The sequence below is a fragment of the Oncorhynchus tshawytscha genome, linkage group LG06 (genome assembly GCF_018296145.1).
Source record: "Oncorhynchus tshawytscha isolate Ot180627B linkage group LG06, Otsh_v2.0, whole genome shotgun sequence".
Taxonomy (NCBI): Eukaryota; Metazoa; Chordata; class Actinopteri; order Salmoniformes; family Salmonidae; genus Oncorhynchus; species Oncorhynchus tshawytscha.
In genome coordinates, this window is record NC_056434.1 from 15,147,751 (window position 1) to 15,166,997 (window position 19,247).

Below are 19,247 nucleotides of genomic sequence, written 5' to 3' on the forward strand. Positions count from 1 at the left end.
TGTAGGTATGTATGGCAGGACCAAATCGGAAAGATAGGCAGGCGCAAGCCCATGTAATGCTTTGTAGGTTAGCAGTAAAACCTTGAAATCAGCCCTTGCCTTAACAGGAAGCCAGTGTAGAGAGGCTAGCACTGGAGTAACATGATCACATTTTTGGGTTCCAGTCAAGATTCTAGCAGCCGTGTTTAGCACTAACTGAAGTTTATTTAGTGCTTTATCCGGGTAGCCGGAAAGTAGAGCATTGCAATAGTCTAACCTAGAAGTGACGAAAGCATGGATACATTTTTCTGCATGATTTTTAGACAGAAAGTTTAAGATTTTTGCAATATTACGTAGATGGAAAAAAGCTGTCCTTGAAACAGTCTTGATATGTTCGTCAAAAGAGAGATCAGGGTCCAGAGTAATGCTGAGGTCCTTCACAGTTTTAATTGAGACAACTGTACAACCATCAAGATTGTCAGATTCAACAGAATATCTCTTTGTTTCTTGGGACCTAGAACAAGCATCTCTGTTTTGTCCGAGTTTAAAAGTATAACATTTGCTGCAATCCACTTCCTTATGTCTGACATAAAGGCTTCCAGGGAGGGCAATTTTGGGGCTTCACCATGTTTCATTGAAATGTACAGCTGTGTGTCATCCGCATAGCAGTGAAAGTTAACTGTTTCCGGATGACATCACCAAGAGGTAAAATAGAGAGAAAACAATAGTGGTCCTATAACGGAGCCTTGAGGAACACAGAAATTTACAGTTGATTTGTCAGGGGACAAACCATCCAGAGACTTAACATATCTTTCCGACAGATAAGATCTAAACCAGGCCAGAACTTGTCAGTGTAGACCAATTTGGGTTTCCAATCGCCAAAATAATGTGGTGATCGATGGTATCGAAAGCAGCACTAAGGTCTAGGAGCACGGGGATAGATGCAGAGCCTCAGTCTGACACCATTAAAAGGTCATTTACCACCTTCACAAGTGCAGTCTCAGTGCTATGATGGTCTACAACCAGACTAAATTGCCTGATTTCCTTATGAATTGTAACTCAGTAAAATCTTTTAAATTGTTGCGTTTATATTTTTGTTCAGTATCCATTAGCTGGTTTGTCATCTTCGAACTGAGAAGTTGATATGCATCTTGTGGATTTCCAGAAATCATTTTTTTTATATAGGTAAGATAAACATAGCATGAGGTTAAATGCTTTCTTGGTAAAATAACTGCCTGCAATGTGTATTTGACAACAGGCGAGATGGAGTCTCCTTCCCAACACAGTATAACTTGGAAAACAAACATACAAAATTATTAATTTATCTTATAGAGTGTACAATTAAAGAACATGCGTGGAACCTTAAAATGCATTGACTACCAGATACAGTATAGACTTGTCATACTGGTTTGGATTTGGCTCAATGACCTGTTCACCTAAAATAGCACAGGTTTCCCAGCCATAAATCCAACATACATCAAAATATTCCACTTTATTGAAATGCATGGTTCTATACTTAATGTATATTTACACGGTCAGTCAACAATTTAATGTTTAAAAGGTTGAAATAAGGCAGCAAAACAATATTACAACACATGGAAAAGAAAACAGCATACAGTATTAAGAAATTGCAATGTTTTACAGAACACCAACTCATAAATAACTAGAGCACACAACTAATATTTCACAACTTTCATGATTCAATATGTACTTTCTTTTGGTATTTGGTCAATTAGCAAGTTAAAACAAGAGCGCATTGTTTGTACAAGTGAAATGGTTTATAGAAGGCCACTGGAGATGGATCTATGGATTCCGTAACTATGCAACGTGTTGGCTGACGAGATATTTAAAAAAGGCAAACCCTTCTTGTATGATCATTTCCTGTAACTGTACGATCCATACATGTCAGGGACTTGGCCGTGTACACGTACAAATGAGAATAAAAGACTAAAAATACCAAGCCAATCTGTCACACATTCCATGATTTCAGAGAGAGCGATCGGGGGGGCGATTCAAGATCTCATTGTGGTCCCGTCAAAAAGTAACACACTCCCCCAAAGCCAAGGAAAGGCACCAGTCAGTCTGACGAAGTGGTAGTAGGAATTCATATAGGCAGCAGTTTGATATGAGGTTCAAAATAAAAGGTACTTTAAAAATTCAGCTGTACCATTCCAAGTCCATTGCGTTTTCACATTCCATGGTTATGTGGATTAAGGCTTTTTATGCTGAGATCTGGGGAAATGCCACCTGAATTTCCAACTCGGCCCCGCAGTGTCATTTTCTCACACCACGTTCCATAAAGCTGAAGGCCCAATTCTAGAGGACTAACCAGTGTTTGTGATGCATCTATCTTTCTAGGTTGCTGATCTTTCTAGGTTGCTTTTGTTGTACAGAGATGCCCTCTTCTGATTGTGGAACACTGTGTTCAGAAACAACCCCGTCTTACCAGGTGTACGTCCCTGAGTGAGCTACGCCCCTGTTCAATATCATCAAAACAGTCCAGGGAATATTTTTGTTGTAGTAAAAGTTCAAGGAAAAAACAAAAATCAATAAATATAAGCCATTGCAAATAGTGCCTTTGGATAGAACTTTCTCTCAAAAACATACTCCTATGTATACATATATAGTGGTAACTCTTAATATAGCTTTTAGATTGCTGTCTGTTATACCTATATAAAAGAGCTCTCTTTCTGAAGAGGGAGGGCATCTGGCCTAAGTAGCCAGTGTTACACGTTTGAGTCCTGCAATAGGGGCTCTTTGGCCTCCCCGGGCGGCCGCAGGCTGTGAGGGTGTCCGTGGGGCGAGCTGTGCTTCTTCCAGCTGCCGGGCCGGAGGCCTAGGTGAGGTTGCTCTGGTATGAAGAGTGCCACCAGGAGCGCTAGTAGCACTGAGCATGCTCCGAAGAGGAAGGGCGGGCCAGGAATGATGGAACTCTGAGGAGAGGAGGAAATAAAAAAAGGTTCACATTTTCCATACCTGAAGTGATTAGGAACATTTAACAAATTATGGTTACACAAGTGTATTGATACTTGATAACTAGTTAACATTAAATAGTGCCCAAAACCCTCTAAGTGTACATAGTGTCTAAATAATCATAGTAACTTTTAAGACAGGGATAGAACCTTGTTAAACTGTCTGGTCATTTTTGAGGAGGTATCCTGGATGTGGGAGGAACTGAAAAGGTTGGTGTTAGGGGTGTGGCGCTGGGGGCTAAGATGTGGGAGAAGCTGAAAAGGTTGGTGTTAGGGGTGTGGCACCGGGGGCTAAGATGTGGGAGGAGCTGAAAAGGTTGTTGTTAGGGGTGTGGCACCGGGGACTAAGATGTGGAAAGAGCTGAAAAGGTTGGTGTTAGGGGTGTGGCACTGGGGGCTAACCTGTGGAAAGTGCTGAAAAGGTTGGTGTTAGGGGGGGTGGGGACTGGGAGGAGCTGAAAAGGTTGGTGTTAGGGGTGTGGCACTGGGGGCTAACCTGTGGAAAGAGCTGAAAATGTTGGAGCTGGGGGCTAACTTGTGAGAGAAGCAGAAAAGGTTGGGGTGCTGGGGGCTAACTTGTGAGAGAAGCAGAAAAGGTTGGGGTTGGGGAGCTGGGGGCTAACCTGTGGGAGAAGCTGAAGGTGGGCTTGAGTATGGACCGGAGTGTCCCCGTTGCCATCTGGAGGTGCATCCAGCTCCACGTGGAAGATGTAGAAGATGAAGCCATAGAGCGCAGGGCCCAGGCCGTTACATAGCCCCCGGATCCCTGTCACCATCCCCTGGCCCACTCCTGTGAGATGACAGCCAACAATCATTTATCAATTGGATTGCATTCAACCTTTACTTCACCAGGCAAGTTAAAAGGATATTTCATAATAATTATTTCCTTTCCTTGAAGGAAACAAAAATCTTAAATGTCATTTCGCTGAACACCCCCTTTAATCAACTGAGAACCATTTTTCATTTCCAATTACGACCAGGCCAATAGATGAATCGAAGAACATGCAAAATCAAATAAAAATGTATTTGTCACATGCGCCGAATACAATTTACCGTGAAACGCTTACGTATGAGCCTTTAACCAACAATGAAGAGTTAAAAAGTAAGAAACAATGTGCTAAATAAACTAAAGGAAAAATAGTAATAAAATAACTACAGTATAAAGAGGCTATATACAAAAGGGTACCGGAACAGAGTCACTGTGCAGCGGTATGGGTTAGTGAAGGTAATTTAGCTAATATGTTCATGTAGATAAGAGGGTAAAGTGACTATGCATAGATGCAAAATAAAACTATAACAAAGTACAAACCTTGTTGGTCTGGTTCAGCAGTGCGGGAAACCAAAGCACTGATTGCTGGGAAAGTGATGCTTGACATGGCTGCTAGAGCCCCTGCTGCCCACATCATCCTGTAGAGAGATGAGAGAAAACAGATTAAGTCACTTGAAAGAGTATCTCTTCATTGACCTCAATCAGATGAGTCACTTTAAAAAAAGCTTACCATGGCTCGGAGCCAAACCCATACCAGGCGAGCTGTAGTATCTGGAACCCAAGGCCGAGCAAGATAGTGTTCTTGTTCCCGATGGAACGCATGAGTAAACTTAATACTACTGTCTGACAAAGAAAAGAAAAATAATATAATTGGAAACCATTTATTTGAATGTTAATATTGCATGTAATGAAAGTTCTCATTAATGCCCAAACCAGGTTAACATAACATGGCAGAGATTGGGATTACAGCACCTTCAGACAGTATTCATACCCCTTATTCCACATTTTGTTGTGTTACAACCGGAATTCAAAATGGATTAAATACCCCATAATGACTAAGTGGAAACGGTTTAGAAATTTTCCCACATTTATTTTGCCGAGTCAGCACTCTGTAGAAGCAGCTTTCAGTTATTTTGGGCATGTCGGCATCACCTTTGCTTATATTTATTAATCTGGATTTGGGGATTTTTCCCCCATTCTTTCTCGCATATTTTCTCAAGCTCTGTTAAGTTAGATGGGGAGTGGCGGTGAACAGCAATCTTCAAGTCTTTCCACAGATTTTTTTATGGGATTCAAGTTTGGCCTGTGGCTGGGCCACTCAAGGACTTTCACATTCTTGTTCTGAAGCCTTCCCAGCATTGCTTTGGCTGTATACTTGGGGTCATTGTCCTGTTGGAACATAAATCTTTGCCCCCAGTCGAAGGTCGTTTGCACTTTGAAGCAGGCTCTCATCAAGGATTTGCCTGTTTTCATTGTTTCCTCTATCCAGTCTCACAGTCCCTGCTGCTGAAAAGCATCCCCATAGCATGTTGCTGCTGCCACCATGCTTCATGGTAGGGATGGTTTTAGATGGGTGATTAGCTTTGTATAGCACCTTGCAATCAGACCAAAGAGTTACATCGTCTCATCAGACCACAGAATATTTTGCCTTATGCTCGCAGTCTTTCACATGCCTTTTTGCAAACGCTAGGGGTGCGGTCATGTGACTTTTTCTCAGGAGTGGCTTCTGTCTGGCCACTCTTGAATAAAGCCTAGATTGGTGAGGTGCTGTAGAGATTGTTGTCCTTCTGGCAGGTTCTCCCATCTTAGCCAAGGAACTATGCAGTTCTGTCAGTGGGTTACTGGTCACCTCCCTGACCAAGGTCCTTCTTCCAATTGTCTCATTCTTCCCCACTCCTCTCCTCTGTAACTATTCCCCAGGTCATTGTTGTAAATGAGAATGTGTTGTCAGGCAACTTACCTGGTAAAATAAGGGTTAAACAAATGTTTTCCTTGGTTGCTCAGCCAGATCTAGGCAGAGTCTGTGTAGTTCCATATTTTTTCATTTTTTTTCCCCCAATGAGTTATTTTGAGGGGACTGCAAATTTACACTGTTATACAAGCTGTACACTCACTGCTTTATATTGTAGCAAAGTATAATTTCTTCAGTGTTGTCACATGAAAAGAAACTCATATTTACAAAAATGTGAGGGGTGTACCTTATATAGACAGTTGTGTTTCTTTATAAATCATGTTCAAACAATTGAATTGACAACACGTGGACTCCAATCAAGTTGTAGTGAAATCCCAAGGATGATCAAAGGAAATTGGATGCACCCAAGCTAAATTTGGAGTGTCATAGCAAAGGGGTGGGAATACTTATAAAATAATGTTTTATTTAATTTTCAATAAAATTGCACAAACCCCATCACTAAACACATTTTCACTTTGTCGTTATGGGGCATTGTGTGTAGATGGGTGAGAAAATAATCCATTTAGAATTCAGGCTGTAACACAAAATGTAGAATAAGTCAAGGGGTACGAGTACTTTCTGAAGGCACTGTACATGTTAATTGAATGACAACTAACCTGTGCAACGATTGAAAGCAGTCCTAGAACAGCTATGAAAGCTGCAACACTTTCAGGTGAAAATCCCATAATCTGTAGAAAAAATAAATTAAAAACAAAATGCATATGATTGTACTGCCAGTGAGACCAAAGTAATTACACCCATCATCAAGCAAAGACAATGATTTAGCTAAGTATACACTACATGTAGACACCCCTGAAATTAGTGGATTTGGCTATTTCAGCACACAGCCATTCAATCTCCATAGCCAAACATTGGCAGTAGAATGGCCCATACTAAAGAGTTCAGTGACTTTCAAAGTGGCACCGCCATAGGATGCAACCTTTCCAATAAGTCAGTTTGAAATTTCTGCCCTACTAGAGCTGCCCAGTCAATTGTAAGTGCTGTTATTGTCAAGTGGATACGTCTAAGAGCAAAAAAGGCTCAGCCGCGAAGTGGTAGACCACACAAGCTCACAGAACGGGACCGCAGAGTGCTGTAAAAAAGCGCGTAAAAATAGTCAGCACAAAAACTATTAGTCGGAAGCTTCCAAGAAATGAGTTTCCATGGCCGAGCAGCCGCACACAAGCTTATAATCACCATGCGCAATACCAAGCGTCAGCTGGAATGGTGTAAAGTTCGCCGCCATTGGACTCTGGAGCAGTGGAAACATTCTCTGGAGTGATGAATCACGCTTTACCATCTGGCAGTCCGACAGAGAAATCTGTGTTTGGCAGATACCAGGAGAACGCTACCTGCCCCAATGCATAGTGCCAACTGTAAAGTTTGTTGGAGGAGGAATAATGGTCTGGGGCTGTTTTTCATGGTTCGGGCTAGGCCCTGTAGTTCCAGTGAAAGGAAATCTTAACTCTACAGCATACAATAACATTCTAGACAATTCTGTGCATCCAACTTTGGGGAAGGCCCCTTCTTGTTTCAGCATGACAATGTCCCCATGCACAAAGAGAGTTCCATACAGAAATGTTTTGTTGAGATCAGTGTGGAAGAACTTGACTGGCCAAAGCCCTGACCTCAACCCCATCAAACACCTTTGGGATGAATTGGAACGCTGATTGCAAGCCAGGCCTAATTGTCTAACATCAGTGCTCAACCTCACTAATGCTTGTGGCTAAATGGAAGCAAGACCCTGCAGCAATGTTCCAACATCTAGTGGAAAGCCTTCCCAGAAGAGTGGAGGCTGTTAGCAAATGGGGGACCATCTCCATATTAATGCCCATGATTTTGGAATGAGATGTTTGACGAGCATGTAGTGTAGCTGCAAGCAGCAAAGAACAGAAATGAACAGTGTAACGGACCATTTGTGAAATTACTTTGCAATGTTCTTCAAATTAACTATAAAACCCCCTTGACAAGTCTGCCAAATATTTTGACTATGAAGGGGACTTGACCTCCGTGACATTGATCATGGCAATAACTCAAAAAGTTAAGTTTGTCTTATGTACAGGAGACACCGTCCAATGAAATTCTTACTTGCAGGTTCCTTCTCAACAATAAGAAATAATACAAGATAAGAATACGAACAAAGTAAATGGTAGTAGAATAGAATAAACATTTGAGAATAATTTTAATACAGGAAGGGGGTGGACACATCTGACATGCGTCACACACACACACTGTTTATTTGGGCCATACGTTTGACAGAATATATTGTAGACAGACCTGTCGTAAGTAGAGAAAGAAGCTGGAGTACTGGCCAGCCTCGGGGAGGTAGGACAGGAACACTGTTATACAGATGAGCAGCACAGTGGAATCCTGGCCCACTTTCCTTAGAGACTGGAGACAGAAAGCAAGGGGTTGGTGATAACAATATGATGTACAATGAACACCCATCCACTCCTTCACAAGTCTTATGGCAGAAAGGAGGCCTTCTATGAGAACTGGGTCACAACCAGAGAGCAAGTGAGAGGGAGAGATTTCGCTCAGACTAAAAAAATAATAATCCTTTAGCCTCATTGTTGTAGGTCAATCCAGGGCTCTAGACTAGCTTTTTCCACTAACCTTTGGTCGCACCAATTTTTAAATGACCTGACTAATAATGACTAGCCATCTTGGCATGCCCTTCTGTTCTTGCATTGATTTGGATATATTTACTCAGGGTTCAATGTTCACTTTTTTTCCTCACTGGCAGTTAAATGCATTGGGGTGTATGCTTTCTCTCTATATTCAGCTAGTAATAGGCTACATTTGGTTATTATTAATTATGTATTAAAAGCTGTATGATATAATTTTACAATGCAAGACATTACTCTATTTGATACAATTGCTTTAGATTAATTGCGTAAACGTTTGTTTCTAAAGCAGGTCTGTAATTATTTATTACATCTCAAAATAGGATGTTGCCCCTTTAAGACCGACTGCTTTTCAAAATAGATATTGATACTGTACGCCTACCGTGGGCTAGCCAAGGCCTACCGTGGGCTAGCCAAGGCCTACCGTGGGCTAGCCAAGGCCAATGCTAGGTGTCTTTTTGTAGCTTTCTCTTTATAGACTATCAACAATAGCCAGTAGAATATAATTGTTTATCAGTGACAAGTAAGACAACAGATGGTAGCCTATGATTAAAAAAGTAAGCCATTTCATCTAACATATCCAGAGAATAATGGGAGTAAGGGTAAATGTATTCATACGGAACATTCGGTATGGGGACCTTGAGTCGGTCCGCACGATGAATCCTGAATACAATAAATTATAATAATCAAACAACGCCTATAGGCTCTGCACATTGTAATCAAAATTCGGGAAGTAGTTCTGTACGATTACGAGTGATGGGGTCGATAAATCCGGATTCTCCATCATCGTCTAAATCTCCAGTTTGAAAACATTTTGGCTTCACAGTAGATTACAATGGCGATGGACAGAGAGTTAACAATGCTATGTAGCCACTGCTCAACCAGAACAGCCTATGCAGCTCCCAGCACCTTAAATATGTTGACACATTTACACCGACATCACCAAAGTATTCATACCACCGGGAGCAAGGCGGAAACGCAAAAAGTAAATCAAAATAAACTTAATCTCCCCTCTGCATTCAAGCAGCTCTTCGCAGCGGATTCTGACAGGGCCAAATAAATTACAATAGCGATAGGCATGTTTAGCCTATAGCCATGGATATGCTCCCATTCTCTGTGGTTTAGAATAGGGGATTTCAGCACCTTGTTTACATCCTAAGTACTAATCCTATTGATTTGCATATCTGATTTCAAATTGGTTATTTTTCCTGCAATCGGAACAGACTGGAATCTTATATTTAAAGCCACCTTCATAGGTGGTTTGAATAAAGAAAAAAAATCTGATTCCTGGCCATGTGACTTGTGTCTGAACGGTCAAATCTGATTTATTTGCCCTCAAGTAGTTAAGACTTAAACATATCTTGTTGCTCGGTAGCTACACTGTTGACAGTTTGACAAGAACATGTGGTAGCTAACTACCTTGTAAAATGTTTACAAACACAAACAAATGTGTGAATGTGCTAAAATGCTAAACAGCTACCTAGTTGACTGCTGTGGCTAGCCAAAAAGGACTTGTTTTGAAAGTTGGAACATCTTATCCTTTGAGGATTTAAGTGTTTTTACACTATGATTTTGAACATTCAAAGCAACTGAGAAACGTCCATGATAGGAAGGGTTGTCACCTTAGTTTAAAACATAACTTCTGAGTGATAGGAAGCACAAGTACCGCCACCAATCAGCCAACACCACTGCACACACACACCTGTCGTTACTATGACAACTAGCATAGCCGTGTCAGTAAATGACTGCTGTCTGAACACACACAAATCTGATTTGGTCACTTGTAACTTGCTGTTTTGACCATCAGTAGTCCAAAACAGATTTGAGCATTAAGGCTTGCAAGGCTTTAGTGACAGCCCATCTCATTGCCCCAGAGTGGGAGAAGTACTGTGCTACAGACAAGCCCGCTTTATGAGTCTCAAGTGTGCATATTTTTCTCTTTGTAAGAAATCCTTATAGCATAGGCCTATACAATGTCCGAGCCATGTTAACATATTGATTTCACACACATTGCACTTTATTTTAGTGTTGTTGATTAATCATGTTTTCATTTAAGAAAAGTTGCTAATCCTGATTGTGCTCTCATCAGGCATTATATGATCATATATGGAATCAGGAATATCAGCACTTTGTATGCATTATTTAACTACAGTAACGGTTGGCATTTCATTTTCCCGAAACGTGACCCCAAAACTGCAATACGTACCGAACCGTGGGTTTGGTGAACCATTACACCCCCACTTAATAGTTAACTACCGAAAAACTACATGATGTGTTGAATTGGCTATCTCGTTAGTCTGTCATTTTTCAGGGTGAAAAATGATTACAATTGTAATTATTTGTATAGATTTTTTGGAGTGGTCCGCAACTGCTAAATGAATATAGGGGGGAACTGAGACTCACGTGGGCACATTTGTTGATCTTCCTTGCTGAGTTATAGCTATTACTGGTCAGCAAACAGTCTTTGTACGGTCATGAAATTCTTAGAAAATTCTTGGTGTCTGCGTCAGCTGCGTGTGTGCCAGAGGAGAGAGTTAGACATTTACAGCAGGTAGGCCTAGCCCATAAAAAATGACAGACTAACGAGATAGCCAATTCAACACATCATGTAGTTTTTCGGTAGTTAACTATTAAGTGGGGGTGTAATGGTTCACCAAACCCACGGTTCGGTACGTATTGCAGTTTTGGGGTCACGTTTCGGTACAGCGGGAAAATGAAATGCCAACCGTTACTGTAGTTAAATAATGACTAAAACCAGATATAATGTATGTAGAAAAAGATAATGGCACTATATATATATATATATTTTTTTTTTCTTTTAAACAAGATATTTGAGAACTAACAACCACCAAAATAAAACATTGACAGTCAGGAAGAATATAAAATTCCAAAAATGTCATGGCATTGATTGTTATGTTTGAGTCGCTCAGCATACGAACACAGCATAAGCCATGGCAAAATGTGTAGAATTTCAGGAAATTCTCCCTCAGCCCCATGACAAAGTGAGTAGAATTGCATGAAATTTGCTTTAAAACTGCAAAATGTACCCCCCCCCCCAATTCTGATCAGAGTAATTGTTTAATATGATCTTAGATTTGTTTTACTTGTCCATTCGGTCAACTCAAATCTATATTTTTCTCAGACTATTTTTCTTTTCTTGTTCCGGACAAGCATTAATGTCGAGCCCTGTGTGATGTTGATTTATTTTAGCAACATAGCCTTCCCACTCAACATTGCCTGAGGAAGACCTGTTAAGTTGTGCCATGAGTAGCTGCTGTACATTGTGTAATTTAGCTTCAAACATTTAGTGGCGCAGCCCCTAGGCGATTTGGAGTATTATGACATGTGCTTTTCAGACCCCTCTCTATGTATATAGTATGTTAATAATTCCCCTGTTTTGCCTCTGTGTATGTAGCACTCCCTCCCCCCTTCAAACAACCGTTTGCGATGTCCCCCCCCAATGAAATTGTCATTTCAAATGGTTACGGTAAGAGTTACGTTTAGGGAAGGGACAACCCAAGGATACCAGATAGCATGGACCATCAAAGGTTAGCCTAGTGGTTAGAGCGTTGGAGCGGTGGACTAGTAACCGGACTAGTAACCGTAACTAGTAACCGGAAGGTTGCAAGTTCAAATCCCTGAGCTGACAAGGTACAAATCTGTCGTTCTGCCCCTGAACAGGCAGTTAACCCACTGTTCCTAGGCCATCATTGAAAATAAGAATTTGTTCTTAACTGACTTGCCTAGTTAAATAAAGGTTAAAAAAAACTAAAAAACAACCCATTTTAGGAGAGTTCAGGTTCGCATGATGTAGAACACACCCTGGTCTAAACGCTTGTTCCTTATGCCAGGTAAATCCCATTGTGTTTTTCAAAAATGATGTTTGTGTGCCATTTCAGCACGGTTAACCGGTTTTGGGCACTGTTGGTTTCTATGCCCAATTAGAAAGACATTGTTCATAACTAAAAGCTGAGGAACACTAACATGGCCTGTACCAAACAATTCAGTCCAAACACATGAACATGACCAACTGAGGTGTTGTATGCATTTGTGAAGAGAAACTGACCAATTGTAATGTGGTTAATTGTAAGGGTGTAACCTCTTGCAACTTAACCACATTACAATTGGTCAGTTTCTCTTCCCAAATGCATACAACATCTCAGTTGGTCTTGTTCTTTTATGAAATCTAATGAAAACATTAAGTGATGGAGTTATTGTGGAGGCAAATGGTACGACTCAGGAGGACCACTGGTAACATGAGTAGCTAGTTGAAAGTGTCAACATACAACCAGATGCTATAATGCTTCCATAAGGGAAGCCATGGCCATCAGTCAAGAGGACAAGGTCTTGCAGCACAGCCATTCTCACCACATTCTATTGCTGAGCCCTCTTTTTACCAAGAACATTACCTGCCTCCACCACCAATTCCATTGATACCATTGTCTCCCCCCCACACGTTATTTTTGAATTCTAAACTTTCCCCATCATCAGGACTGTGACGCGGTAGAAAGGAAATGTCCATGTTCCTCCTCGGTCTTAGAGACCCACCAAAGCCTAATACAAATTCTAGCTACTACCACTGATCAGTGCCAAAGTGAAGCACACATCTTCACAGGTTTGAGAATGTTTCCCAAACAAGCCAATATATTTGTACATTGGTAGGACTGGGCTAACCCTTTACTTCTTGAATCCTCATGTAATTTGCCATAAATATCAATGTCAAGAGAAGGCATCTCATCTGGCCAATCCAAATCATGTTGAACTCTAAAAGCACACTAATGGGGTACATAAACATAACAGTTGGATAATTCATAGGGTAGAGAAACTGACAGAACCTTTAGAAGTGGACCATGTACTCACAGCAAAGGGGTCGGCCTGTTCCCAGGAGATGGGAGCCCCCCAGGATGCTGGCCGCATCTTCTCAGGCAGAGACTCGGGCACGGCCACCAGGATGAAGCAGATGTCCAGCATAGCGATTGCTGAGGCCAGCACCACCACCAGGCCGTCACCATACACACGGCCCAGGTAGGCTCCGATGGCCGGGCTCGTCACCAGGCTAGCAGCAAAGGTGGCCGACACCTAACGAACAAGAGTAGAGGTGGTTTACTGACTAACTCTTTAAATAAAATTGGAGTTTCACTTTCTTGAGTTTGTGCAAAATGTCTACTTTGTTAAGTGGGACCAAATTGCAAATAGGTTCTAAAGGATATAACTATTTTAGCCACAAATGGACCATAGATCACTGAATCAAAAAAGGTAAGGTGGTAAACTTGAAAGTTGAAGATTAGAATAAATTGTGTAGGTAATGTCTGATACACACCAGTCCATAGGCCATGCTGCGTTCATGCTCCTGCGTTATGTCAGCCACATAGGCAAAGACCACGGAGAAGGTTACAGCAAACACACCGGACACAGAGATAACTGCAAAATACCACCTGAAACAGAGGCAGGATATGGCACTCAGTTATTATTACTCTTGACTCTCAGTTCCATCTCAACACATCACATTAGCTAATGCATCTTGCAGAAAATATGGAATAGTGCAAAGTAGAACAGTGTGAAATTCAGCACGAAGTTCAGATCTTCCCAATTGGTTTAACCACAATAGATTCCATAGAACTATGATTCATTTGAATGGTGAACTCAGTAACTATGGACTCTCTCTGGTTGCGTGTCATCGTACCAGGGGCTTATCTTCATCAGTGGAATGGGAGCGCAGGTGAAGAAAACAGTAAGCAGGAGAAAAGACTTCCGACCCCACACATCAGACAGGGCACCAATCAGCGGAGCACTCAGGAAAGACAGCAGGCCCTGAAACACAATAAGACACACCCAATGAATGGAAATAGAATTGAAGTGCAACTTGATGTGCTGTTCAAAATAATAACACCTGTTTAAACACCATACCTTTACCCCTTGGATCAAGCCATTCATTAGAAACGTATGCTTCGGGAATGTCTCATGTAGGACCTGGATAACAAGGGGATAAGAACACATAGTAGAGACTTAATTTTGATTATAAACTGGGTGGTTCGAGCCCTGAATGCCGATTGACTGACAGCCAGCAATAAGGCCCAAGGGGGTATGGTATATGGCCAACATATGCTATATGGCCAACATACCACAGCTAAGGGCTGTTCTTAAGCACAACGCAACATGGAGTGTCTGGATACAGCCCGTACCCGTGGTATATTGGCCATATAACACAAACCCCTGAGGTGCCATACTGCTATTATAAACTGGTTAAAATGTCATTAGAAGAGTAAGAATAAATCTTTTGTCATACTCGTGGTTTGCGGTCTCATATACCACCGCTTTCAGCCAACCAGCATTCAGGGCTCGAACCACCCAGTTTATAACAGACCGTATACCACAGGTATGACAAAACATGTATTATTACTGCTCTAATTACATTGGTAACCAGTTTATAATAGCAATAAGGCACCTCAGGGTTTGTGATATATGGCCAATATACTACAGCTAAAGGCTGTGTCAAGGCACTGCGTTGCATCGAGCATTAAAAAACAGCCCTTAGCCGTTGTAAATCAGCCATATACCAATCCCCCAGGGGCCTTATTGTTTAAATAGTTTCATCAGCAGCCAACAAATCACACTGTATGAAATAATAGGTAATAAAGACGACAACCTACCACCAAAGTGGGTGCTGTAAGAAGGCCCCAGGCAAAAAATTCCAAAAAGATGACAATTACAGCATGGTAGACGCTGGGAGCTCCGAAACCTTGTGCCTGGTGAACAGAGTGGAACCGTTATGCAAGTATGTCAACAAGCAATACTCAATGATCTTACTTTCAAATAAGATATATTTAAAAAGGTAAACCCAGCAATAGGACATCATTATACACAGTGTGGCAACTTCCTGCTTACAGTCATCAACAACAGAATTCACATCTGCCACTATTGACTCTTCTAAAGTTACATTTCCCACATTGGAAGAGCCAGTAGTGGCAGTCTTGACAAATTTGACTTCTGTTAACAGGAATATGATCACCTGTGTATGATTATACACTATGGCCAAAAGTATGTGGACACCCCTTCCAACTAGTGGATTCAGCCGTTTCATCCACACCACATTGTCAGGTGTATAAAATTGAGCACATGGCCATGCAATCTCCAAAGAGAAACACTGGCAGTAGAATGGACCGTACTTATGAGCTCAGTGACTTTCGACGTAGCAGTCTAGGGCTGGGCGGTGTACCGTATTTTACGATATACCGGTATTGATGCATGGGCTGGTTTGGGTTTTTACTTTACCTTCTATAATGGCATTTGAATGTTTGATTTGTTAAATGTGATACGCCGTGTTTAATGTACATTTTTATAGTTTATTTCGCTACTTGAGTCATCTCTCTCTGCTCTCTCTCCATGCAGCTTTCCACCCAGACCTAGCCCCGCCCTGCCACTCAAGGAGCGCATTTGTTGTTCCTCGACCACAAGACACTTGCGTTCAGTCTGCATGATCAATGCAGCACATGCAACAATGTTTATGACAACAAAGCTGTTTTTAATTTGCTTCTTCATATAAATCCAGTAGCGTTCTATAAATTACACTATTAGTTTGTTTTGCTCACATCTGCAAGCAGCTAGTTTGTCTTTTCTTAGCAAGTTGGGCCTAAATCTTGTTAGCCGCTAATCGCTAGGTAGCTCGCTAATAAATGTACGGAGTCAGAGTAGACATGCCTGATAATATCAGTGATTGTGTAGTTCTAAATCAGCATGTTGTTTGTGCAACTGTACCTTCTAAATCAAAAAGGAATACAAGAAGCATTAATATGTTAGCTACATGAAGTAGCTAAGAGAAAACAGTCAATGTAGCCAAAGATTATAGGGTCCCATAGGAAACAATTATCAACACTTTGGTTCCTACCCTATCACAATAACTCCTCCCTGGCATTTTCCTTCGTTTTCATGTCAAACAACACTATTCAAAGTGCCCACTATCATATTCTAACTATAGAATTAGAATAATCATTCCATAATCATTCCATTTCCATGATTCCAACAGTTCACTCAAGTGTTTTGCTCTAAATCATGTCAAATCGCTATTGCAACATTTGGTTCAAAATAAGATTTAGATTGTTTGCCCATATAGTGCAGCCCTACATGGCAGTGTGGAAATTATCTCAAATGAGTGCAGTAAATGCAGAAATTTATGAAAATGCAAAAAAATATTTTGATTTGAACAGTATAAAACTAATCAAAATGGAGAAATACCCATTTAAATCACTTATAATGTATGTGTTGCCACCCTGAGGTCATGCACTACTTATAAAGCAAATAAAATAAAAACATAAAATAGTGTCAACATTTTTTTAATATACTGTGATATGGTATCTTGGCCATATCGCCAAGCACTACGTGGCACCGTCATAAGCTGCCACCTTTCCAACAAGTTAGCTCATCAAATTTCTGCCCTGGTCAACTGTAAGTGCTGTTATTGTGAAGTGGAAACGTCTAGGAGCAACAACAGCTCAGCCCCGAAGTGGTAGGCCACACAAGCTCACAGAACCGTACCGCTGAGTGCAGAGGCGGGTGTTTAAAAAAATAAAATAGCCTGTCCTCGGTTGCAACACCCATTACAGAGTTCCAAACTGCCGCAGGAAGCAACATCAGCACAAGAACTGTTCGTCTGGAACATCATGAAATGGGTTTACATGGCTGAGCAGCTGCACACAAGCCTAAGGTCACCATGTGCAATGCCAAGTGTTGGCTGGAGTGGTGTAAAGCTCACCACCATTGGACTCTGGAGCAGTGGAAACGCGTTCTCTGGAGTGATGAATCATGCTTCACCATCTGGCAGTTTGAAAGAAGAATCTGGATTTGGCGGATGCCAGGAGAACGCGACCTGCCAGAATACTGTAAGGATTGGTGAAGTAGGAATAATAATAGGGCTGTTTTTCATGGTTCTGGCTAGGCCCCGTCGTTCCAGTGAAGGGAAATCAACAGTACAGCATACAATTACATTCTAGACGATTCTGTACTTCCAACTTTGTGGCAACAGTCTGGGGAAGGCCCTTTCCTGTTTCAGCACGACAATGCCCCTGTGCACAAAGCGAGGTCCATACAGAAATGGTTTGACGAGATCAGTGTGGAAGAACCTTACTGGCCTACACAGAGCCCTGACCTCAACCCCATCGAACACCTTTGGAATGCCAACTGTGAGCCTGGCCTAATCGCCCAACATCACTACCCGACTGCACTAATGCTCGTGGCTGAATGGAAGCAAATCCCCGCAGAAAGTTCCAACATCTAGAGGGAAGCCTTCTCAGAAAAGTGGAGGCTGTTATAGCAGCAAAGGTGAGACCAACTCCATATTAATGCCCATGATTTTGGAATCAGATGTTCGACGAGCAGATGTCCACATACATTTGGTAATGTAGTGTCGCTACCATACTGCTGAGTGAGAAGCTATACCTTTACTAGAGGATAGCTAGCTAACGTTACACGGAACTAAACAAACAGACAACGTTAGTTAGCACCAGCAGATACGTTAGCTAGCTGACGTAGCTAGCACTGTTGTTTTTGATAGGACTAGGAAGAGGCATCGGAACTTCCCTCAGGGCGCTGGCAAACAGAACGAGCTAGCGCGTTACATTTCACATATTGTAGACAGACATACCACATGCGGCAAACTAAGCTCAAGAAATACGATGCCAAATAGTGCGATTTTGGTGTAAACTCACCGTTCCTCCATCCTTGATAATAATTTTTTTCGCCAGCAGGAGACTGCGATTCGCCCGTTTCTTCTTTTTGCTCTGTGTCATATTACCATTCTAGTTATTTGTTTAATAAGAATATATTTGTAAAGAAATTTTAGACACACTATTTAAATCAGATTATGTTGGATAAGAAACGGAATAAATCAAATGTTCGAACTAAAAGGGCTGTTTCGTCCATTCACTCAGCCACCGCCATCTTTGCAAAAACATTGTTAAAACGTAATGACGTCTCATCACACGATGTTCTGACGTGCATGTACCCGCAATCAAAGATTATGCCGCGTTCAAAACAACTGTGACCTGGGAATTTGAAATTCTCCGATTTGTGCGTTCAAAACAACTGGGAACTTGGAAAAAAACGAGCTCCGACTGGGAAAAGTACATTTGAACGGTTATCCAACTCGGAATTTCATCTCCTGAACTCGGGCCTCTTTCTTGAGCTCAGACCTGAAGATCACTTACGTCATGAATTGACCTCGTATTGCCGCGTTCAAAACTACTGGAATCTCGGAAAAATATATATATATATTTGTAAGGTCAAATCATGACAAACATTTTCAGTTCATATACATATTATTCATATTTAATTCAGTGATCGAAATGATGACACCATCCTCAGTAGCCTATTCCAGCAGGCTATTGGGAAAGAAGTACTTCTTACCTTGAAATTAATCTTAAACAAGCTGCTTAATCGTTCAGGTTACATTTTGCCTACATCTTTTCTAGGCTACTGTAGACTACTTGAAATTAGATGTAGACCTATCAAGGGCTATAGGCTTCCTGCCTTTATCTAAGGAAACCATGGCAAAGTCAAATTACAATCATAAACCCAGATTTTAATCTGCAGCCTATGCCTATTAAAATGTAAATCTTGCAAAATGGGCCATTTATAACGGTTTGAAGTCTTAGACAGCGGTCTAAGGCACTACATCGCAACGCTAAAGGTGTCACTACAGACCCGGGTTCGAACCCGGGCGGTATCACAGAGGCCGTTATCTGCAGTCCCATAGGGTGTCCCACAATTGGCCTAGCATCGTCCAGGTTAAGCAAGGGTTTGGCCGTCATTGTAAATAAAAATGTGTTCTTAACTGGCTTGCCTAGTTAAAGGTTAAAGGCACATAATGACAGCACAATTGCCAGAAAATAGCCTAGCATCCGTTTTTTTAATGTTCTTCCAAATGTTTCTTGCTCAGAGATTGAGATTCTGTCCAA

General features: G+C 41.4%; 1 protein-coding gene across 3 annotated transcripts; it reads right to left on the reverse strand.

Annotated features, from left to right (window-relative positions):
* Nucleotides 1-1,456: 1,456 nt before the first annotated feature.
* LOC112252093 (hippocampus abundant transcript 1 protein) lies at nt 1,457-18,270 on the reverse strand. Of its 3 annotated transcripts, none has more exons than XM_024423034.2 (12): nt 18,000-18,268; nt 14,949-15,044; nt 14,206-14,268; nt 13,982-14,109; nt 13,619-13,733; nt 13,159-13,377; nt 7,949-8,062; nt 6,289-6,360; nt 4,451-4,563; nt 4,261-4,358; nt 3,575-3,741; nt 1,457-2,912 (listed from the first exon to the last, which is right to left on the reverse strand). In XM_024423034.2, exons 1-12 carry the CDS (start codon nt 18,078-18,080, stop codon nt 2,706-2,708), a joined length of 1,473 nt encoding a protein of 490 aa, XP_024278802.1. In that variant the 5' UTR covers nt 18,081-18,268; the 3' UTR covers nt 1,457-2,705. The 3 variants fall into 3 exon arrangements, with proteins under 3 accessions (XP_024278802.1, XP_024278803.1, XP_024278804.1); XM_024423035.2 differs by lacking the exon at nt 18,000-18,268 and adding an exon at nt 17,048-17,225; XM_024423036.2 differs by lacking the exon at nt 7,949-8,062 and having other exon boundaries at nt 18,000-18,270.
* Nucleotides 18,271-19,247: the final 977 nt, after the last annotated feature.

Excerpts from the sequence above, each read along its gene's own strand:
- LOC112252093 (XM_024423034.2), bottom strand. The coding sequence starts at position 18,080 with ATGACACAGAGCAAAAAGAAGAAACGGGCGAATCGCAGTCTCCTGCTG. Across the intron at positions 15,045-17,999 it reads TTATCAAGGATGGAGGAACG|GCACAAGGTTTCGGAGCTCC; the intron begins GTGAGTTTACAC and ends TCTGTTCACCAG. Across the intron at positions 13,734-13,981 it reads CTGATGAAGATAAGCCCCTG|GTGGTATTTTGCAGTTATCT; the intron begins GTACGATGACAC and ends CCTCTGTTTCAG.